The following is a 21,218-nucleotide window of genomic DNA, read 5'->3' as shown; positions in this document are numbered from 1 at the left end:
AAACAAAACTGCTACTTTGACGGTCCCAATGATCACTGTGGCCTCTACCATTGGTAAATGAAAGAAGTTTGGAAACATCAGGACTCGTTCTAGAGCCTGTCAAAACCAAAGGAGAAGGCCCTCAGTCAGGGAAGTGACCAAGAACAAGCAATTCACCAAGACAGTTAATGGAAATATTCTTTTGCTGTTTTTTTTTTTTGCTTCAAGTCACTTTCAGGATATGGACTTAAAGGTATTTACGGCTTATTAAAGATTCATCAGGAGGTTCCAAAAATATGGAACATGACAGAAATTGCCCTGGTCAAAACATTATATGGCGGGTATAAAGCACCGGCAATATAAACATGTATGACATATGGAATTACGTACCTTAAAATCAACACACTTCTACAACCACCGTTTTATTTTTGCAAGAGACCAACTAAAGAAAAAACAAAACAACAATAAACTAATGTAGTTGTTAAACACATTGTGGATATTCTATAATTATCCCATCATGACGATGTGGTCAAATAAATAGTGTTCCAAACTTTCCTGACACTGTGGTGAACTCCGTCACTACAAAGTCTGCCAGCGCAAAATTGTGCACACTGCAAATTAAAAGGCGATTACACCACTCAAATGTTTTCACCAATATCTATAATTTTATTTCCCTGAAAATCAAAATAATGTGTCTAAAGGGACTGAGGGTGGGAGTTGGAGGCAGTGACAAGTATAAGATCATTAAATGTTAGAATTCCATTTTATTGCTAAAGTCAAACTCAAATGCAGTTAAATATAATAATGGACCATGGCGTCCTCGTGGTTGCAATCAAGGACATAATAGAATAAGATTCCCTAATCCAGAGGTAATGTAAAAGTATTAGCAGTGAGGGCACACAGGGACATGGAGTCATCTGGACACGACTTCCTTACTGGATGGTCAACAAAGCGTCCTTCCCGGGCTGCTCTCCACTGATTGGATACATGAGGAGGAAAATGGGGAGCACACCGCTTAGGGCTTTTCAGGCGCTGGCTCTGGAACAGGAGAGTTTGAGAAAGTTAAAGTGAATCACTTGGCAATGATGACAGATGAGATGGAAAAGTCATGGAGAGAGATGGTGAACAGCGAGGATGAACGCTGACGTCTGTTGGATTTGATTGAGAACGTTATTAATGACTCGGCGGCCCTCGGGCCAACTCTTCTGTAACTATAACTCAAAATGAAAAGTAAAAGGGGATAAGCAAAGTGTGGCTGATTCAAAGCACCACAGTTCACAGGATTATTGAGCCCTCCTGGAAGCAATCAGGCAATAGTGTAGCCTCTGGAGACACGTAAGTCTGCTGAGCATTAGCAGTGGACTTGAATGATAATTAATTGGGGGAAAAGCTACAGTATATGGCATTCATAATTTGCATCAGTGATGTTGCTGGCAGTATGCTGAAGAATAGCAAAATCTGTTTGTACGTTAACAAAGCCACATCGGGCACGCCACACATGTCAAACTCACACGGGTATGCACTAAGTGAGAGATGTCCATGTTTTGAGCCTGTGCACAGATTTCTGACACAACGAGCTGTCTGCTCTCTGCTGACAGGAACATATTTTAAACACATGGTCAAAGAACTGCCTTGCGCATTCAAGTTCAGCCAACAAACATAACAGTGCTCCATAAACACGTATGCGAAGCTAAAAGCTGCTAATGTGAATACAAGAACAGTAAAGATCAAGTTCCGCATCGCCTAAATGCTGAACTTCACTTTGTAAAAGGGATGCAGCCCATTGCAGCAATATTGAATGCCTAAACTTAATGGCAGAAACACGGGTAAATGAAAATTTCACTTTTAAGTTTTGTCTATAATACAGATGCCAATACACTAAAAAGAGACGTTTTAGGATCGTCAAACTACAATACGTGTCCATAACTTCTTAATATGATTAAATCCTACATAATACAAATGAAAATAAATTTAATTTCATATTCACACAATTAAAGTACAGTAATGGTTTGTGACGCCTCTATTCATTTTATTACACAACTCAAGTATTTTTAGTCAGGAGTATGCTGGATTAACACTGCAGGTTGAAATGTCCCATTACAATTAAATGTCTACTGATTTATTGATTTGTCTATTTCCATGTACACAACGTTTCAAGTGACACGTATATATATACAGTTGTGTTTATATTAGCAGAACACACAAACAACAACAACATGGAATTTAGGCATCTCCGCACATCAACTCATTCAAACCCCAAAACATGTAAATACGTTTTTTAATACTTTGTCCTTCACTCCCCAAAATGTATTTATATATTTATGTTTTTTATGCAACAGCATACAGAAGGCTTTTATGCAGCTGCTGACATGAAGAGGTGGCTTAAAGCAATGGTAGTTATTACAAAAAAAAACGATGGCCGCAGAGGATAAGAGATCAGCCAGGGCCATGTTGCAACAAGCTCTTTTTGCCAGTGTTTTCAACACGAATGTGAGTAATGATGAAACATACAAAGATGGAAATATACTTTTTTCCTGATGACAGAAGGAACTCTAATCTTTCTTTTGGTAGGTTCCATGTTTTTATAACTATAGAGCACAGTCAGTAAAATCAGTAAAAATCCAGTAAAATAGCTAGGAGCAAAGAGGGTTGCTTCAGAAAAAAATGGCTGGGAGCGAATGAGTTAATAACTACATAGGTGCCAATATCGGGCAGTGACAAAACAGAAGTAAACACATAATGCAAATATTAGACATTACTGTTTGGTTGACCGTATCTCTGATAAGGTATAAGATTTGTATCAATTTGGAAGAGGACTGACTCTGATTTGAGGATATCCAAATCCATTTTTTTCACCTCTTGATGTAGTAATGTTACATCTGAAATGTGCCACTTGACAGCAAAGAAAATCTGGATTCTGTCACATCATATCAACCATGCATAAGCAGGACTTAAGCAATATTTGCCCACTCGTCATCTCAAGAGCTCTTTACAGGCGATCTGTATTTAGAAGTGTTTAGCATTTCCGTCACCTGGACTTTGACTTTCGTGGTAGTTGAATGAAAAGCAGGAAAAAAGCTGATCACCACAATGCTGAGGTCACTATCAAATAGTTTTAGAATCCATTATTCGAGTGATCATCCATCAATTAATCAGATCAAATTTTATTTTGCATTAAAGGGTATTACAACCCCCACCCCCTCCCCATTATTGTTTAGTAATCAATTATTGTTGTTTATTTGGATTTTTTAGTGCTAAAAAACAACTGAACAGCAATTAAGCAAAGTCACACAAGGGATTGATGTTGTACTCACTGACCTTTTTGAAAGTGATTTACTAACTGGTTCGGCCATTGTTTTACAAAGTGCAAGCAGATGTTTGCAAATGTCTTTGATTAAACACAAAAGATTATCAGACTGCTTTCATGAAGGACTACAGAAATCTGAGAACTGTTGAGAGGTCGTAAAAAGAGAGTAAAACGATGGCTCTGATGTGATGTCTACTATTGGGTGCTGACGTGCATGTTAGCTCAAATTTGAGATGGTAGCTTAAAAAACAAAATTGTATGACTGCTTTAAAGTTCTGAGGTGTTTGTGAAAACTCTAATCCCAGTGATTGCAAAGGGCTGTGTGTGATGCCATACAATGAAGAGACCGTTTGGGAGGAAAATACATGTACAAATAATTACAGCGCTGTCAAGATTTTTTTGGGGTGATGGTAAATGTTATTTAAAGCTCCTTTTCACCTCATATTAATGACACAAATTACAAGCTGCACACTGACTGACCTTAATATAGAGTAAATGCCGGAAAATTGGATTCTTCCACCTCATAAATCATGTACAAAGAAATTTACAAGTTCTTCCTTACTGTAGAACCGTCTGCAATGTGAACTACATTTTGTTTAGTTTCCAAATTATGTGCCAATTTAATTTACTCACAGTAATGCATGAATTCTTGTAGTGCACAATTTTGTGTGTACACACGTATTTGAATCTTCTTATTTGTGTACATATCTTCTAGTCAAGCCAATTACCTAATGCCTATAATGTATTATTATTATTATAGGGAGTAAGGATAATTATGAATGAATGATTTGCACCTGTGTGGGAGGGGCACTCTATATATGCGTATCCACGCCGAGCTGTCTTAATGTCGAATGTCAGGACCGGGACGCCTCGCCGGTTTACGACCTACCATTATTTACGCCAACTATTAATTAACACTAACCAAGCACAAATACTGCTACTACTATTAAATTTGGACAATAATGTGAGGCAGTGTGTGAGTGTGTCGATACGTGCGTGTGAGCAATAAACGACAGTTGAGTTGTATCCGCCGTGCCTGTCCTGTCTACCCTTCCAGAGGGAGTTAGTTAAACTAAAAGTGAGTTTAATTTAAAAAAATGGGAGACTTACCATATTCCATTTCAGTAGTTGATCATCTTCTTGATTCCTTCAAAGCACTTCCACTTATCTGGGATGTAGAATGGTTCAAAAATATGAGGGAAGGGAGTGTCATAACCACACACTCTACTAATGGGAGCCTCCAAATTAAGGAAACACTCCTCCTAAAAAGAGAAAATTAAAAGGAAACAGGTCAGTATAAATACCGTGCATAAAATAATGCATACAAAGCTATAACAAACAAATTGACAAAACAAAATGAAGCAAGCTATTCATGTGAAGAGGCTTGAAGGATAGATGTCAGAGGTATTACTGGGAATATTATTTTTTTATTTGTTACTTCTCTATGGGTGCTCTTCATTTTGCTAGGATGGCTTTTACAATGTATCATCTATTAGCATGGCACATCTTGATTTGCCAATCCTTCTTTGCAAAAGCTGCTTTGTGAGCCGGAAATGCATGACGAGCTTCTACAGTGGACACGCGCACTCCCACATGGAACGTATTATAACGTGCGAAAAAAAAGAGTAACTGCGTCACACTGAAGCCACACGCTAATCTGTAAACAAATACAGTACAGCTCAGCCTCTGGCTATACATATTTGCTGACAATTCAGCAGCTATAACTTTTTTTATGTATATTTCACCTGTTCTCTGTACATAACGACTAACCAGAATTTTATTCGCTGTAGATTTGATGAAAAGTCTGAAATTAATCATAAACTTTACAGTGGTAGTCTAATACATTTGTTAAACACTGCATAGAGCGGTGTGGTGATTGCAAGAACATGCTTGCTGAATTCCATATGAAGAAATAGATTTGATGAAAAGGTTACTCTCCCTGTTCATTTTGTTCACCAGTAAACCTTATACCCAAAGTTTTGAATTTGTTAAAAACAATAACAACAACAAACTATCATTTTATTTTTCAATAAAGAAGTTTCGGTGAACGCAAATAGGAAACTAGTGGGGTTCATTACCTCCAACAAGGTTAAGAAATACTAATATGGAGATAGACAATTTTATAAGAAAAGAGCATCAAGCATTTAAACTTCCCAGCCTTGTTCCCGCATAATGGCATTTCCTTTGATACTATGTCTGAATACACACCAAAGCTAAATACTTGCCATTTGTTGTTTTTGAAATTCAATTGTATAATATTCAATGAATGGGGAATATGAGTTGAACACACCCTCCTTTTCATCACTTTCTTTGCCCCTCAGCCTTTGACTGGAACACAACTTGACAGATTTTTTTCCAACAGACTGTGGTATATCCAGACAGGAACCAAAATATACGAATAAAACTGGAACTCTAGTTTCCAAGTTTTTTTCAGTTTGCTTAAGAATGTTGTATTTGGTGTTTAAAAGTTCAAGACAATAAGCGATAGTGAAATAGCTTTGCGTTTGCTTTCGTTGCTTAAAATCTGATAAGTTTGTTTGGTTTGTGTTCACACAGTAAATAATTCTGAGCACACCAAAATGTGTTGGAAAAAAAGCATCTGGAGCAAAACCGGTGACTGATAATTGATATAAAGAGACGCATATCCCTTTATTCAACCACCTAATCTGTATGCAACATGAAGTTACATCACTATAATGATTTTGGACCCGAGTGGGAACAAAACACTTTGCTTCATCCTGTTCGCTGCCAATACTACCACTAGTGGTACTACGCACACACACACACTGTTTGGAACCATACCAAGAGCAGAAGACCAGGAAGCGACTGTGCCGTGTGATGACGTCGTATCAGTTTGCTTTTGTAATTCTTGATAAACCGTAGCGTTTCTTTGCTGTTTTCCATCAAAAATTCCATTAACATTAGCTTCTTTAATTATTATCAAAAATATTTCTGTTTCATCGCTCCCCCAAACATACCTCTTACTTTATCGTCCGCCATTGCTTTGTGAATACAAACCTTACGGTGTAATATCCGGTCAAAACGTGCAACGTGTATCCGGTCTTTTCAGCGTTTATTTGCAAAACCTGCTTCCGTAGCCAAAATAAGCATTTTTCTTTTTTCAATACGCTTCAAAATCCACCCCCTCGTAAAAACTATTTTTTTGTCAATTGTGGGCCTTTTTTGAATTTCTAGTGTGGAAATGGCTGGATGGAAACCCCAATATTGATATACCAAGAATATTTTCATTTTGATTTGACCCGGCCGACCGCTGACCTTACTATCTTGTTTTAACAAAGATTTGACAAACTTACCATTATCTTATATTTTACATATGTAATTTTTAAGTACCGTACCGAAAGACTGTTTTTGACTATTTCAACCAATGTAAAATGAGTACAGTATACACGGACAAACTGAACCCGAAGCAAATGATGTGGCTGTCATACTCTTGGAAAGGGACATCAATCTTAATAAGCATTGAAAAAAAATCCCTTTGTATGGGCCAGGAGGATGCATCGGGGAAGAAAGAGCCAACATGTTTTATGACAACATACAAGCAGTCAGACAGTAAGAGGGAGTTTGCTCTGTTTGTATGTAATCTCCTCTAAAGACATCACTGCATGTGGGAGTAAAAGACCTGCAGTCTGACTGCCCGCCACCACAGCTGGACAGGGGAAAGGCCACACATCTCAAATTACGTTCAAATCAGTATTTAAATTTTGGGAAGTGCGTCATTAAATGTGTGAGACATAAGGCAGTAAAGACACATATTTTAATAAGGCAGTTGCAAATGCGTGTGTGTATCCACAAATGGCGCAGGACTTGGAGCAATTCAGTAAGGGACGGAATTGCTAGTGATGCACTGATACCACTTTTTCCCCACTCAGTATTTGCTTCATTTGTTATTTAATCAATTAGTGTTAAAGAACACAGTATTTTCTTGAACATGACCAAAGTGATGTAACTTTTTGGGGCTGCATAAAGAATATATGTTTGTGAGTTGTTATACCATCTTTCTGTATATGTTGCCAAACTTGCCAAACCATTTCTGTTTGAATAATCATTATGCATGGTTTCTACGACAATATCATTCTATTCATTTGCCCTTCTATGGTGCTTTGCATTATGTGTTAGTATTAAGCTAGTGGACATATGCAAGATAAAGCTATGTGCATGCTTAAATATGGATCATTGACGAATACGTTTGTCCGATAATGCCCATTTTAGGATTTATCCTGTGGTGCGACCAAAAATAAATAACCAATTTGGTACTTTTATTTTAAATAATAAATAAATTAAGACAGTAGTTTGGATCATCCATAAGACAATCAAGAATACATGGGATCAGCTGTCAGGTTTGTACAGTCCCACATATAAAAAGGTTCCCCTTGCTAACAACTAGTATGTAGGGGTCATCATGTGGTATAACCTGAAAAAATATATTAATGATTTTGTCTAACAAATATATATTTTAATTATAATTAATTAAAACAAACAAAAAACAACAAAAAGATGCCTTGCAATTGTACAGGTTATAGGTTTGGTATCTTTAAAGCAAATATGTGAGGTGTTTGGCAAACAACAAATTCATATACAGAATAATAAGTTTTTTTTTTTTTATACACTGTAACTCCAAATTTCTGTTGGTTTGTGTGTGTATTATATGTATATATATATATATAAATTTAGCAGCTTTCAGACAACAATCTAAAAATACACATTGCAGTATTACAGAACGAAAATGGCGAGCAGGGAATAATTTGTCTTTAACATTTGACAGGAATTATTATTAGTGCAATTTCTGAATCTGTAAAAAGTTAACATTCTTGTGTATACACTGTCCTTTGAAGAATGTTTAGTGGTTCAAGTGATGAAGAAAGCTTGTAGGGCAATAACTTTTATGATGTGGCACCATGCCTGAAGCAGTCGACACTGACTCTCAGTCACACATGCCTTCAATGTTACAATGAAGACTGATTCGTATTTAAAATGTTTTTAAGAAACAAAATCATTTTGAGAATAGTATCGAAGTGACGGATCCAACTTGTTTGCTGTGGTATTATATAGTACATTAGTAAGCTGTGACAGATCATCTGGTGTGCGATGGGAAACGATCCAATTTTACTTAATTGGTCTGAAAATATTTAATTATGAGAAATAATGTATCTTTGTTCAATTTGCTATGCCAGTGATAGAGTGACAGTCAGAACAATTTAAATGATCATTCACTAGATGACAGCAGGTATATAATAAAGCCATGTATTCACTTTTTGTGGTATGTTTGTTTGGTGGTGTACCTTTATATAATTTCAAATGTAAAATGTGTGCCTTGGCTCAATAAAGGGTGGGAAACACTTCTAAACCACGTCCAAGAAGACAACCTGGCAGGTTGACAAAATGTGGTATGGGGTCATTACATTCCAAATCACCACTACAAAAAAAAAAAAAAGAAAGAAAGAAAGAAAAAGAAAGAAAGAAAGAAAGAAAAATTTAACTAAGCAGATTTAGATTTTAATGAAAGTTGCTGTACTTGTTGATAGTGATCTCACAACATTAAATCTTAACTTTTAGGTCAATCGAAGCAGGTTTTGGGAGCTTATGGCCCACTGAATTGTAATATTTTTGTTAAAAAGGGACGTGGCCGCTTTCCTTTGAACCCAATCAGGAACTACTTGGTCAATCTTCAGAAAAACAGGTATTGTTGGAAAGGGAATTCAACAAGGATTACAAACCTCAAATCATTTAGAAGATTGGTGAATATTTTAGTAACCTTTTGACCTTTTGTTTTAGTTGACCTTGAAATTGACATTGTGGATCACGTGACTTCAACAATTTTTTTCATGAAATGCAATTTCTCACATTCTCTAAAACAGTGGTCCTCAACCCTGGTCCTCGGGGACCGGTACCCAACCTGTTTTCCATGTCTCCCGCAGCCAACACAGGTGATTCATATCATCAGCTAATTAGCAAGCTCTGGAGAAGCCTGATAACGATTCCCACCTGTGTTGGCTGTAGGAGACATGGAAAACAGGCTGGATACCGGTCGGTCCCCGAGGACCAGGGTTGAGGACCACTGCTCTAAAACACAGAAAAGTTTCAGAGGTATTTTTTTGTTTAGCAGCAATAAAGAGTTAAAATAACCATATCCTCAGATATCCACTGAATATTCATTGAACAGTCATTGAATATTCAACTTTCAATAAAACAATACCAAGAACAGTAGAGCTCAGACTCAGACCCAAAAACCTTTCCGTAGTTCCGTAGGAACTCGTTTGCTGATAACACGATTAGGCAACAGGGATTTTGAGTGCGAGTCTGAGCTCTAATTTGAATATATACTGTACAAGCCACACCTGAATCTAAGTTGCAGGACCAGCCAAACTGTGAAAAAAGTGAGACTTATTGTTTGAAAAATACAGAAATACTATTATTATTATTTTTTTTTTAAATACAGTATTCTCTCAAAATAGATAAACACTTACTTGTACTGTAGAGCTGATTTCAGCAGCAAACCCTCCAGTTATTGGGGCCTCATGACTAATGAGCAAACGTCCAGTTTTCACCACCGACTGCAATGCAAACACATAGAAAAGGATTACTGCAGATTCTCTAATTTAAGATAAAAATGTTAAAATAAGAATAATTGAACTAAAATGTACACAGCTAGAATTACAACACACACCAAAGTCTGATTGTAAATCAGACCTTTACCTCAACACACTACTTTGTGTACTGAATCCTGGACTTTTGCACGTATTGTAAAACATAGCTAAAAATCTTTATAAATAGATTTTAAAGAACAAAATGTATTGGGCAATAAAGTAATGGTAATGTTTTAAATGCAACTCCGCCTAATACTACTGCAAAAGTTGAATAGTTGAAGCAGTCAAAACAAATGCAGTTACAAATCAACTTGAAAAAATAATAGCATGGATAATGACATTTGACTTGGTGGTCTGCAAATAAACTTATCCGGACAGTATAACGATTACTGAGAGAGTGGACAAGAGAGGGTTTCATCACAACACAAACAACTTTATCTGCATACCACAAGAAAGTCATCACTGTTTTTGTGTGTGGTCTGTGTGAGACTCATGAGCATGAATCTGTATGATGGATGTGTTGGTGCAAATGCGGATGTGAGAATTGCATGAGATACCACTACTGTCGTTACCAATATGATATACAGCATATTTCAGTATGCTACAGTATAGTACTACTTGCATGTGTGGCCGTCTGTATAAAGTGGATATGATAGAACTGTATGAACTTTAGAGGTTATTTAGGCTGGTTCACAGGGTTAAAGGGACAACTTTGGACATTATAGGTCTCAGCCTTCCAAGCACAGGCATTTGGGGGTTTTCTATAACCTGCCATTACCCCATGAGGATGCCTCTGCTCCACCAGTTATCTGTCACAGAATTAAACCAATACTATACTATAATCTCTTCCACTTGTCACGGATCCAAACCAATGCTATGTCTGTTCCTCGCAACTTAGGAAAACACTGTACTTTTTTCAAACTGTTCCATTTAAAATTGCTTTTATGACAATTTTGAACTAGAATGGCACTCATGGGAGTGCAGACCTCCACCTCTGAACTTCGCGAGCTAACTTCTGTGAAACTGATTTTAAAAGCTAAATGATCAGTTCTGGATTAAATACTCTGATTTATTTCACAAAGGGAATGCTCCTTTCCTTGGCAATCAGCACCCACTCCCGGCTTTCTACAAACATAAGATATGAAACCTCCTGCCTTGTAATTTGCATTTTGTGGGTTTGGTGCTACCGTTAGAAAACAGTTATCACAAACAACTGTGTGGACGATCAATCTTGTAATCATTTGCTATTATGTAAATGTTCCTCGAGGAAAAGTTGTGTGTTCGATTAATGAAGAGACAGGATTTTTTCTAAAGCAAAATGCCTCTTTAAGTGGCTATATTTTTCAGTCTGTTCAAATTACTTTAAATATTATGTTGAGGAAAATTGCGCTAAAAAAAACCTATAATGGCAACATAGTAATTATTACACTTCTCTAACACCCAATAGCTGGGTGCATGTGTTGCGGAGACAGAATCATCTATAGGTGCACAAGTCCTGCAGTTTCACTCATTTCACAAAATTCAACTTGTCCTTTTACTTGACTTTCGGGAATTACCGAAACTAAGGCATCATATAATTTTAGATGAAGATGAAGCCATAGGAAAATATCTGGACACAAGTTCACCAGTTTGATGGCTTTAAAAGCGGAAATTCAATGTGAAGATTGAGGAAAGGACCGTGAATACACACATAAAAACTTAAGACCCCATGCCGGCAAGGTTTTTTTTTCCTCCTCCACGTGTTTACAACATCCACATGAATTTATATTTGAATAGTAGCACTGCCAAAGAACATTCCCTCAGTAAAAGCTAAGAAAAAGTGTTGGTTGGTTGTATAAAGAAAAAAAAAGTAATATTCAATAGTATTTTTTTTTTTAAGTGTTCAGAGGTCATCATAATCACAATCATAATCAGAATCATTGGCCAAGTATGTTATAACAAACAAATAATCTGTCTTTAGTAGTTGTAGTTGCTTTAGTAGTAAAGCAAACAAGCTACTATAAATACACAGGACTTAAACACAAAAGTCATAAAACAATGTGTCCAGCAATGCGGTTAAACTGATATAACAACAACTGAGCAAAGTCATACATGAGACTTGATAAGAATTTAGAAATTCTGGTTCCAAGTCGATAGTGCTTATCAGTCCAATTTTTTATCAATTCTATCAATTCTAATTGGGTGAGGGAATGAAATAGTACAAATGATATGATATCACTGATTTTGTTATCATTATATATATATGATATTATAAAACAATGTTAGTGCTTTGTGCAGTGTGATATATACATTTTTAATTCCAAAACAGGTTATTTTAGATACCGATAGTGATCCAACTAGTATTTACTATTTTCCTTAAAGTTACATTAAATTAATGGAAATTTTCAAAAATATTTTCTTCAGTTTATTCATAGAACACACATTTTTTATAGAAAACAATTAAATGGATGAAGGATAAATACAACAAACATCCAGTGGAAAAATAAAATTCAAAATATCTGGTGGTACAACCAGTTTTGAGGGAATGTATACTATTGTGTGCTTAGTTATTATCATTCATTTTTAATACAATGCTAGTTTAGCGTCCGAGGTATGGGCATCAAATATCACTCTTTTTGTACAAACACTTCCATCTTCAGCGTGTGGTCTTTCATACCAACGTATTTTTGCCTCAAGAGTGATGCACAAGGATGACATAAGAAAAGCAATTGTGGTACTGTCTTCAGCACTACATTAGTGTAGCAAAATAGCTAACAATACCCCGCAAATTAAAAAAGCAATATAAACTAGATGTGCAATTTCTGGAGAAATTGTGTGTTAATGCTGAAAGCTGAATGCTAATATTTGAATGCATGTGAAATGTTGCAGATTGCTTTATAACAACAACAACAATAACAATAATAATAATAATAATGTTAAATGACGTTGAATTAAATGGATGTTAAGTAGTTGGACAATGAATATTATATGAAATTGGATTAAAATCTGTACAAACTGGGATTTGGTCCGAGGTCCACCTCACACTAGTCATTTGATTTAACCTGAGGCGGCGTGGCTTAGTGGTAGAGTGGTCATCTCCCAACCTCGAGGTTGTGGCTTTGCTCCCATGCTATTGTGACCATGTCGAGCAAGATACTGAAACCCCAGTTGCTCCTGATGCTGCATCAGTAGGTGAATGAATACTCGAATGAAAAGTGCTTTGAGGGCCTTGTAAGGTGGAAAAGCGCTATATAAATCAAGTGCCATTTACCATGTCATTTACTTGACTATTGTCACACAAGAATCTGTGACATTGTATATAATTGTATCGAATAATGCAGTATAATACTGTTGAATTTGCTGAACGCCATGTTGAATGAGGGAATTTTGTCATTGAAAATATGGAAAAATATTGAACACAAAATAATAATGTAAAATGCCATTAAATATAATGGATGTTAAATAATTATACAATGAATATTATATAAAATTGAACTCTGTTGAAGTGGAAATCTGCTCCAACCAGGATTGGCATTTGCTTTAACCACTGCATTATTGTAGACTTAGCAAAATCTGTGACGTGGTATGTAATTGTAATGAATAATGTGGTACAATACTGAAAGCTATCACTGAAGCTCAAAGGGAATATTAAGTGTTTAATCATTTAAAGGTGTATTCCAGGATATTTTGTGTGTGTATATATATATATATATATATCACTTGAATGTCAGTCCCATTGAAAATGAATGGGGACATTTTGATATTAAGCAAATTGTGCGAGAACTTTAAGTTGAATGAGAAAAATATGGGCCCAGGTGGGGTAAAATTTTGGAGCAAGTGGAAATTGGAATCGTATAAATCGGATGTTGTATGTGGAAGTTGAATGAGGACAAAAAAGTGAGGAGAATAATAAAAATAAGCAAAATAAAGAATCTGATTAAAATATGAAAACATTCACACAATGTCATTGATATTTTCATATACCATTACAATAGTGATGCCATTTTGGTAAAGGTCGGAACCAAAATACACTTCTTGCTTATGTCATCATTTATTTGTGATTTGAGAGGAATCAATAAGTGGAATCATCAAGCAAGCAAACATGAATCGTTTCACAATATGAAGCGTCCAGTAGTCCATTAATACTAATCAGAAACAAATGTACAAAATGATGCGAAGAGTCAAACGATATAAAGTGTCCATGTGTGTGTATGCAAATGAAGCAGAGTGACAAAGCTTTGATGGCTTCAACACCAATGGTGCTACAGAGAGACTGGCAAAATGTCACAGAAATTATGACTCAACTGTTATAGAGATAAACAGCGTGGGCAAGCTATTGGAATGTTTGCTGGTTTGAGTGTGCATTGTTCGATAGCAACTGGCTGGCGACCAGTTTAGGATATACCCTGCCATTTGTCCAAAGTCAGCTAAGATAAGTTCCAAGCTCAACCGTGACACTAATGAGAATATGTGGAATAGAAAATTAATGGATGGATGTACGCAGGGATGGATGGATGGATGTTTGATAGCTCCAACCAGAAAACGTGTGATGCAGTTGTTCATATATAGACAGGAGAGCAGCGGAGAGACGGCATAACCTTGGAGGGCCCCGTTGCTAATGGTGCATATGGAAAACTCGTTTTTGCCTCACCTGCTGTGTTCTGCCTTTCAGGAAGCTCCAAATACACAGACACAGACAGACGGCAGGAGAGAGGCTGAGCTGGAGATGCATGGAGGAGAGGAGTTCAGAGATGATGGTGTAAAAAGCAGAGCGGAAGTCCATGAACGGGATCCTCGCATCGCACCATCAAAGGGTTCCAGGATAAAGGGTAACGTCGTGTTGATTGCTTCATCCACAGACTTATTTGCTTAGTAGGCAGTAGAATTGAAACATTAAGCAAACACAAAGTAACCTGACAGGCTCCTCTGCTGTGGCCTCGCTTGGCCTGGGCCTCCGTTGCTTCCACCTTTACAACAGGCGCATCAATCGATTGGGGCGGGATCAGCTGAACTGTGTGAGCCTCCAGTGCTTCCAGGAGTTCTGCTACGGATTTCACGTCTGAGTCTTGGACACTCGTTTATGAATCGCGCAGTGGTGCAATGATGTGGCGATATAACAACATTTTTGTATAGCCCATCGAATGCACAGAAGCTTACACAAAGATGAAAAATGTGGGTTGAAGCGAGAGAGAGAGAGAGAGAGAGACAGCCACCAGCCACCAAGAGATAAAAACACATTATCGAGATCCGGACTTCACCTAACTCTTGGCAGTATTGAAGCCTATTACTTGCAATGGGGTACTCACATTTATCCGTTAACTTTCCGTCCAAGATAATTCCCACTGTACAAAGTGCCCAAGCACGTTTCCCGCCTTCATTTAACTAATTTGCTCCCAAAAATGTATCCATATGTGTCCCAAAGACGTATTTATATGTTTTTTTATGCTAGAGCATACAGAAGGCTTTGATGCAGCCTCTCAACTGCAAAGAACGGTTGAAGAAATGGTAGTTATTACACAAACGGCCAGCAGGTGGCAGCAGAGCAAAAGAGATCAACCAGGGGCCATGTTGAAAAAAGCTCATTACTTACATTTCTAAATAGATTTATGAATAATGATGAAACTTAGTTATATTCTAATGCTAATTGCTGCAAAACGGAAACAGATAGAAAGATACTTTTTTTTCCTGATGAAAGAAGAGACTAATCTTTCTTTTGGTAGGTTCCATGTTTTTTTTTTTTATAGCAATAGAACACAATATTCTGTGGGCTTTGCAAAATCAGTCAAAATCCAGTAAAACAGACGGGAGTGAATGGGATTGCTTCTGTAAAAATGGCTGGGAATGAATGAGTTAATAACTATACACTCGAGCTACGTCTACACAACTAACTAATTTAAATATTGACGCACCTGGTATGAAGTGATCTCTACACAAGCAATGAGGAGAATCCCAAATACTGCGTCTTGTTCACCCTTTTTATGGCTGCTACGATCCATTGGCTATGCATTGGCTCCTTTTTTAATATCCAGGAGAATGCTCATTCCTTTTTTGCCTCTTCTCGTTGTGGCAGCCGGTCCGCAACAGCTGTCAATCATTGTTAAAATGTGGCGTTTGTCGTTTACTCAAAGTGGCGGACGCGTTTTCTATACTGCCAAAATGGCTGCGCTAACGCCCAATTTGGGATGTGTGATGTCAACATCCAGATCTCTATATACAGTATACCAGTGGCGAGCGGTCATAATAAGCTATTAATATATACAATATATACAGTGTCCTCTATTATACAATACCTTAGTTCTACTGCTTTGGCCTTAAATTCATGTGTAATTTGTCCTGTTTTCCTTGCGGAGAGGTGGAAAGTCGACAGCTTGTTTCGCGCATGCGCAATAAGAAATCACGTTGTGCTAGTTCCGAGAGGTTGTTTCTGTACGTGTTCCTTTTGAATGGCAAAAAAACTGGCAGTAAAGCAGCATTGACAACGCGCATGCGCATAATTGGCTTGTTCTCCGGTAAACAGTCAGTGGTTGAGAAGAGGGCCGGCAAACGTTGGATTTTTACCCGGGATGGGAACCATCGCCAGCGGGGTATGTTTTTGAAAATCCTTGGTGTCCTGGAGGTCTTTGAGCGGCCGTATCGCCCGAACCCTATGTCCTACCGGGGACAAACCCGAGGGCATCCCCGGATTCGTCTTGACGAGACCTTACCAACGTCCCGGAGATACAGTGCCGGCAAATGCCAGAGTTCATGCTCAAGGAGGCTCCAGCGTTCTATGCCGTGCTCCGAGGGCCCACGGCCATGCCCAGGAATACTCCAGCGGGAATACAATTTCAAGTGGTCGTCCTACTGAAGTAGCCAAATTATCACGAAAACGGACAAGAATTCCGTCCGTGACTTTTAAGCAAGGACGTCTGAGAAACATAAATGGCTCGCTGGCTGTCCACAGGTTAGCAAACTTTATTGTTGGTTGAAACCTCTTGCGGCTCTGCTCCCGGGTTGAGTCCACTTAATGGGCATGAGCCAGTTCCCAATACTGCAGGCTATATTCCAACGTATTGGCAAATTTGTGGGCATGTGATTTTGTCATTTCACTCACCACGGAGCTGGTTACATTACAGTGTGCGCGCATCAACCTGCGACACTCCTGAATATTTCCGCTTTAATTTTATGCCTACACAGTGGTATGAAATAATAATTAAATAATATGTAATACAAAAATTTGTAATAAAAATACTCCAACATTTTCTGAGCATATGTGTTACTACAACAAGCCCACTCTAAAAGGTCACCGCTCGCCACTTTAGTATACATACAGTATAGTGTGTTTTACAACAATAATTAACCATATGTACTATTTCAAATGTAGCTGTGGATTAAATAAGTGAAGCTTGTGATAAAAATTATACGAGCCATGGGCAGGTCGCCAGTTCAATTCAAGGGAATGGGTCCATTCAACTAAAAAACAGCGAGTCCCATCTTTCAATATATCCCATTTTTGTTATTATTGTGGGCCATGTCATCTTTCTGTAGCAACCTGTGTGTTCCTTGACTGACATCATGCAGTGTGTGGATGCCCTAAAGAGTGGAAGTGGATATATGGAAATACAGGGCTCGCTCTCATTCACTTGAATGAACCTGCATGGTGACGTGTGCACAGCTTGCAATTTTTTATTCTATTTTTGATTTTAACCAAAAGCTTCACTTATTTCATCAACAGGTACATATAAAATTATAAATATCAGAGTGTCTTTTTCTATTCATTCAGGAGTGGCGGGCCGTCATTGCTAAATCGTAACCGCCGCTCCTTTGAATTTCCAAATAAAGCAGTTGGACGCTGGAGGGGAGGTGAAGGGAGTGCAGCACACAGCGTTACACTGCATGGATGGTGAAAAAGACAACCAGGCAGCATTAGGAACTTTGTGAACTGCCGGTCTGTTTTCGGCCTGCGTTTTAGATCCACCTCAGAGGACGGGCCCCCAAAAAAGTGTGATGGAAAATCAACCACTTGTGGCCAAGTAAAGCCGTTTTGGTTTGGAACTGGTATATGGAAAAGCGGCTTATGTTAGCAGTCGGGGCACTGGATAACCTGGAGACATAATCATTCGGGAACAATAACTATTTAGAAAACAATTCCCCTTTGAGGGTTGCAAATTGCTGCCACAAATATCTGATGCTTTTGTTGCACCGAAGTGTTACACGACTGTGCTATTAGTACTATTATTTATTTTTTACTCTGGTGAGTTAGTGTATTCTTAATGTGTACTAATGAATAATCCTTCAGCCTCTACCCTGACAGAGGGCTCCTGATTTTTGGGCATGGTAGCAGCTCTGGTGGCTTCCACATTACTATTCATTGTGCTATATGTCATTAGATACCAGAGTTGTTCCAAAGGTTGCAAGCGAAATGTCATGTTTCCTGCCATTCCCATACACGCCCACGTAATGAGCAGCATGTAGTTTCATCCTGCCACAGCCACTCCATCCACACTGCCTCTATGATCAGTCTCCTTCTACATCAGTATGCTTTCCTGCTTTCCCAACCCAGTCTTTCCTCCATGATGCGGTTTGTCTCATCCTCATGTTTTTTCTTGATTCCTCCCTTCATCGATTCCTCAAACCATCCATTTAGCTTGCGTTCATGAAGTCCATGTCGTCAGTTCCAGCACTTCCCACAATGCGGCCTCACCAAGGTTGGCAGTCAACGACCTGGCACGCACTCAAAGGCCAAGGTCAAAATTCGCTTTCCCATGGAAAATACAGTATAACGAATCACACACACAGGCGGATGAGGGCCTCCCCAAGCCTACTACAACATGCAACCAAATACACACTCATAATCTTCACTTGTACATATGTGAAGTACACACACTTAAGTACAAATGGCATTTCAAGAGTGGTTTATTGTGAGTTAGAGAAGCTCGTTTGACTGCCATATGGATTAGATGCTATCTTATCTTGGTATCATCTTTAGTGTCATACTAAAAGGAGACAACATTTGAAAAAAACAACAACAGCATGAAGTCCTTTGTAATGAGAAATGTATGTGGTTGAGTTAAGCAATAAAGCATAAAAATAGTCCTGAGGCATTCATAGCTTGCTCCTGTTTTGCGCAATCCCCAAACGGGATTTACAACTACTTTTCAAATGCACACTTTCCATATAAAGTTGGAAACAGCTATAACTTAAAAACTGTGGTCATGACGTCTACAGAGACACACACACACACGAATTCTCACATGGTATGCGACAGGAAATAAAAGTTTAGCTCAGTGTCGCCATAGAGAAGCAGTCTCACTCTCATTCCTGCTGGCTTTGCTCTTGTCTGCTGACCCTATAATTGACTGACCATTGAAGGGTCGAAACTCATGTGCCTACATGTGATCTTTGTGAAATCTTTAAAATGGTCCACAGTGATAAACATAAGGGGAGGGGTGTAGGGGAGCAATGTTTAGCCTACTAACTCAGCAAAGAAGGAACGATGATGGTGTGAGTAAACACACTTGCTACTATACATCCACTCACTCACTTTCATGACAGGCAGTGAGGGAGAGTGAGCGCTACAAAGAAGGAGAAGGGGGGAAAGCACAAGAAAAAAAGTGAGTAAAGAAAGTGAGTAACAGCTTCAAGACTGGGCAGAGGGCCAAGCCAGCCTCTGGAGGAGTAGATTGCCAGGAGACCTCCGACTGAAATAACTGCTAATATCCCATGAAAACACATTAAAACCAATTTAAGTCAATTACACCCTGACACACACTTACACACTACTTGTCTGTCCTGCCACCACTGTACCCCACCTCTGCATTGGTGAGTACATCCAAACACAACATACTGAACCATCTTTCAAGTTAATGTATCGCACAGGCTCCAGAAGGTATGAGCAGATATAGGGCCCAATGCCGTAAATCTAAAAGGCTTCTTGCATAGGCTATAATGTGTCTAGTAAGCAGGACCTCTCCCCAGTAGGTTATGTATATAATGAAATTAGACAAAGCTTCTGGAAAATAAACAGACTGTAATTCTTGAGGGTGGACAGAAACTATGATGCACACACAAAGTGAGTCAGTAAGAAAAGCACTTTCTCAGTCCAGAGTGGCCATTAAATTGACTTACAATGGAAGGACACCAGGAATAATGGTAGATCCTGCAAGAGTGGGAACAATCCACAACAACAGTCATTAAATCGGTTACTTCCTTCAACGGAATGGAGTCTGCTACCATTTATACTCCAAGTGTCATATAACAGAAGTTTTACTTAAAAATAAATAAATAAATAAATAAATTATATACATACAGTTAAATGTTATATTTTGCTCATTGAATGTGATCACTGCTTTTCCAGGTTGTGTAACTGACTTATTAATTTAAAACTTAAAGAGGATCTGGTGGATCCAATTTGTCAAATCTGATAGTATGCGTGTTGGATGCTGTGGTTGTGATTTCAGACCTTGTCTTTTCAGCCAGTCCTGCTTTTAGGCAAACAAGCTGACCCCGATGATCTCAACCAGCCCACAACTCAAGCCAAGGTTTTGTCCTCTTCAGTGGAAAATAACTAAAACCTGGTCCAATGAAGCAGCAGCCTTCTGTACTTGTAACTAGGGGGCCAATTTTACACCATAAATACGGAATTTCTATCACATCAGCATAAATCAGGAACTAAATAAAGATTAGTGATAAAACCGGACGTTAATTTTCATCTTTGTGCAATTTTTTATTCCAAGGTTATTCATCCTTCATGTGACATCCGCAAGGCATGGGACTGTCTAAGATTGCAGGTTCACTCTTTCTAAAACGGTTAAATCACAATTCCTAGTATCTTTAACAAAATAATGAGCTAGAAAGCTTCTTCACTGTAAATAGCTAGTCAGATAATATACAATTGTACATATAACCCACAATTAATATGTGTGAGGAATATTTTTGAAAGCCCCAGGGCCTACTAAATAAATGAATATATAACAATATATATATATACATTTTTTTTTAAAAGAGCACACAAGTAAATTTTTAATGTACCCTATAGATATTGACTAAAAATAATTGAAAATTGTGGCCCGGTTTATGCCAATCCAAATGTATTTTTCTATTATAAAAAAAAAATGCATGCACACACTTTCACATGCATGATGACTGACTATCCATCTCTGTCTTGCCACAAATGTTTACTTACTTTCACTCCAGAGAGTACTCCTGGTTTCACCCGAAGTGCTCAGCGCTAACGCTGTAATTACAGACAGACACGACAATACGAACACAGGGAGTGGGGCCCAAACCTTTGGTCACTTTCTTCCTGTGCCATTCTCTCTTTTTTTGCTTAGTTTCCAGTGTGACAAACAGCAGGCCAAGCATATAAC

General features: G+C 38.1%; 1 protein-coding gene across 1 annotated transcript in view; it reads right to left on the bottom strand.

Moving 5' to 3' along the window:
• Positions 1 to 622: 622 nt before the first annotated feature.
• bckdhb (branched chain keto acid dehydrogenase E1 subunit beta) overlaps positions 623 to 21,218 on the bottom strand; it is a 40,688-nt gene continuing 20,092 nt past the window's right edge. Inside the window, exons 9-11 of the mRNA XM_086079594.1 lie at positions 9,772 to 9,858; positions 4,397 to 4,548; positions 623 to 1,017 (exon numbers count right to left, since the gene is read on the bottom strand). Coding sequence (XP_085935720.1) covers positions 4,408 to 4,548; positions 9,772 to 9,858 — 228 coding nt within the window. The 3' untranslated portion in view covers positions 623 to 1,017; positions 4,397 to 4,407. The remainder of the gene's footprint in view (positions 1,018 to 4,396; positions 4,549 to 9,771; positions 9,859 to 21,218) is intronic.

The sequence above is a fragment of the Leptonotus elevatus genome, chromosome 6, assembly GCF_054856555.1.
Source record: "Leptonotus elevatus isolate MCC_2025b chromosome 6, RoL_Lele_1.0, whole genome shotgun sequence".
In the NCBI taxonomy this organism is placed as follows: domain Eukaryota; kingdom Metazoa; phylum Chordata; class Actinopteri; order Syngnathiformes; family Syngnathidae; genus Leptonotus; species Leptonotus elevatus.
The sequence above is the reverse complement of the archived record's forward strand: the minus strand, read 5'-3'. Positions and strand labels throughout refer to the sequence as shown.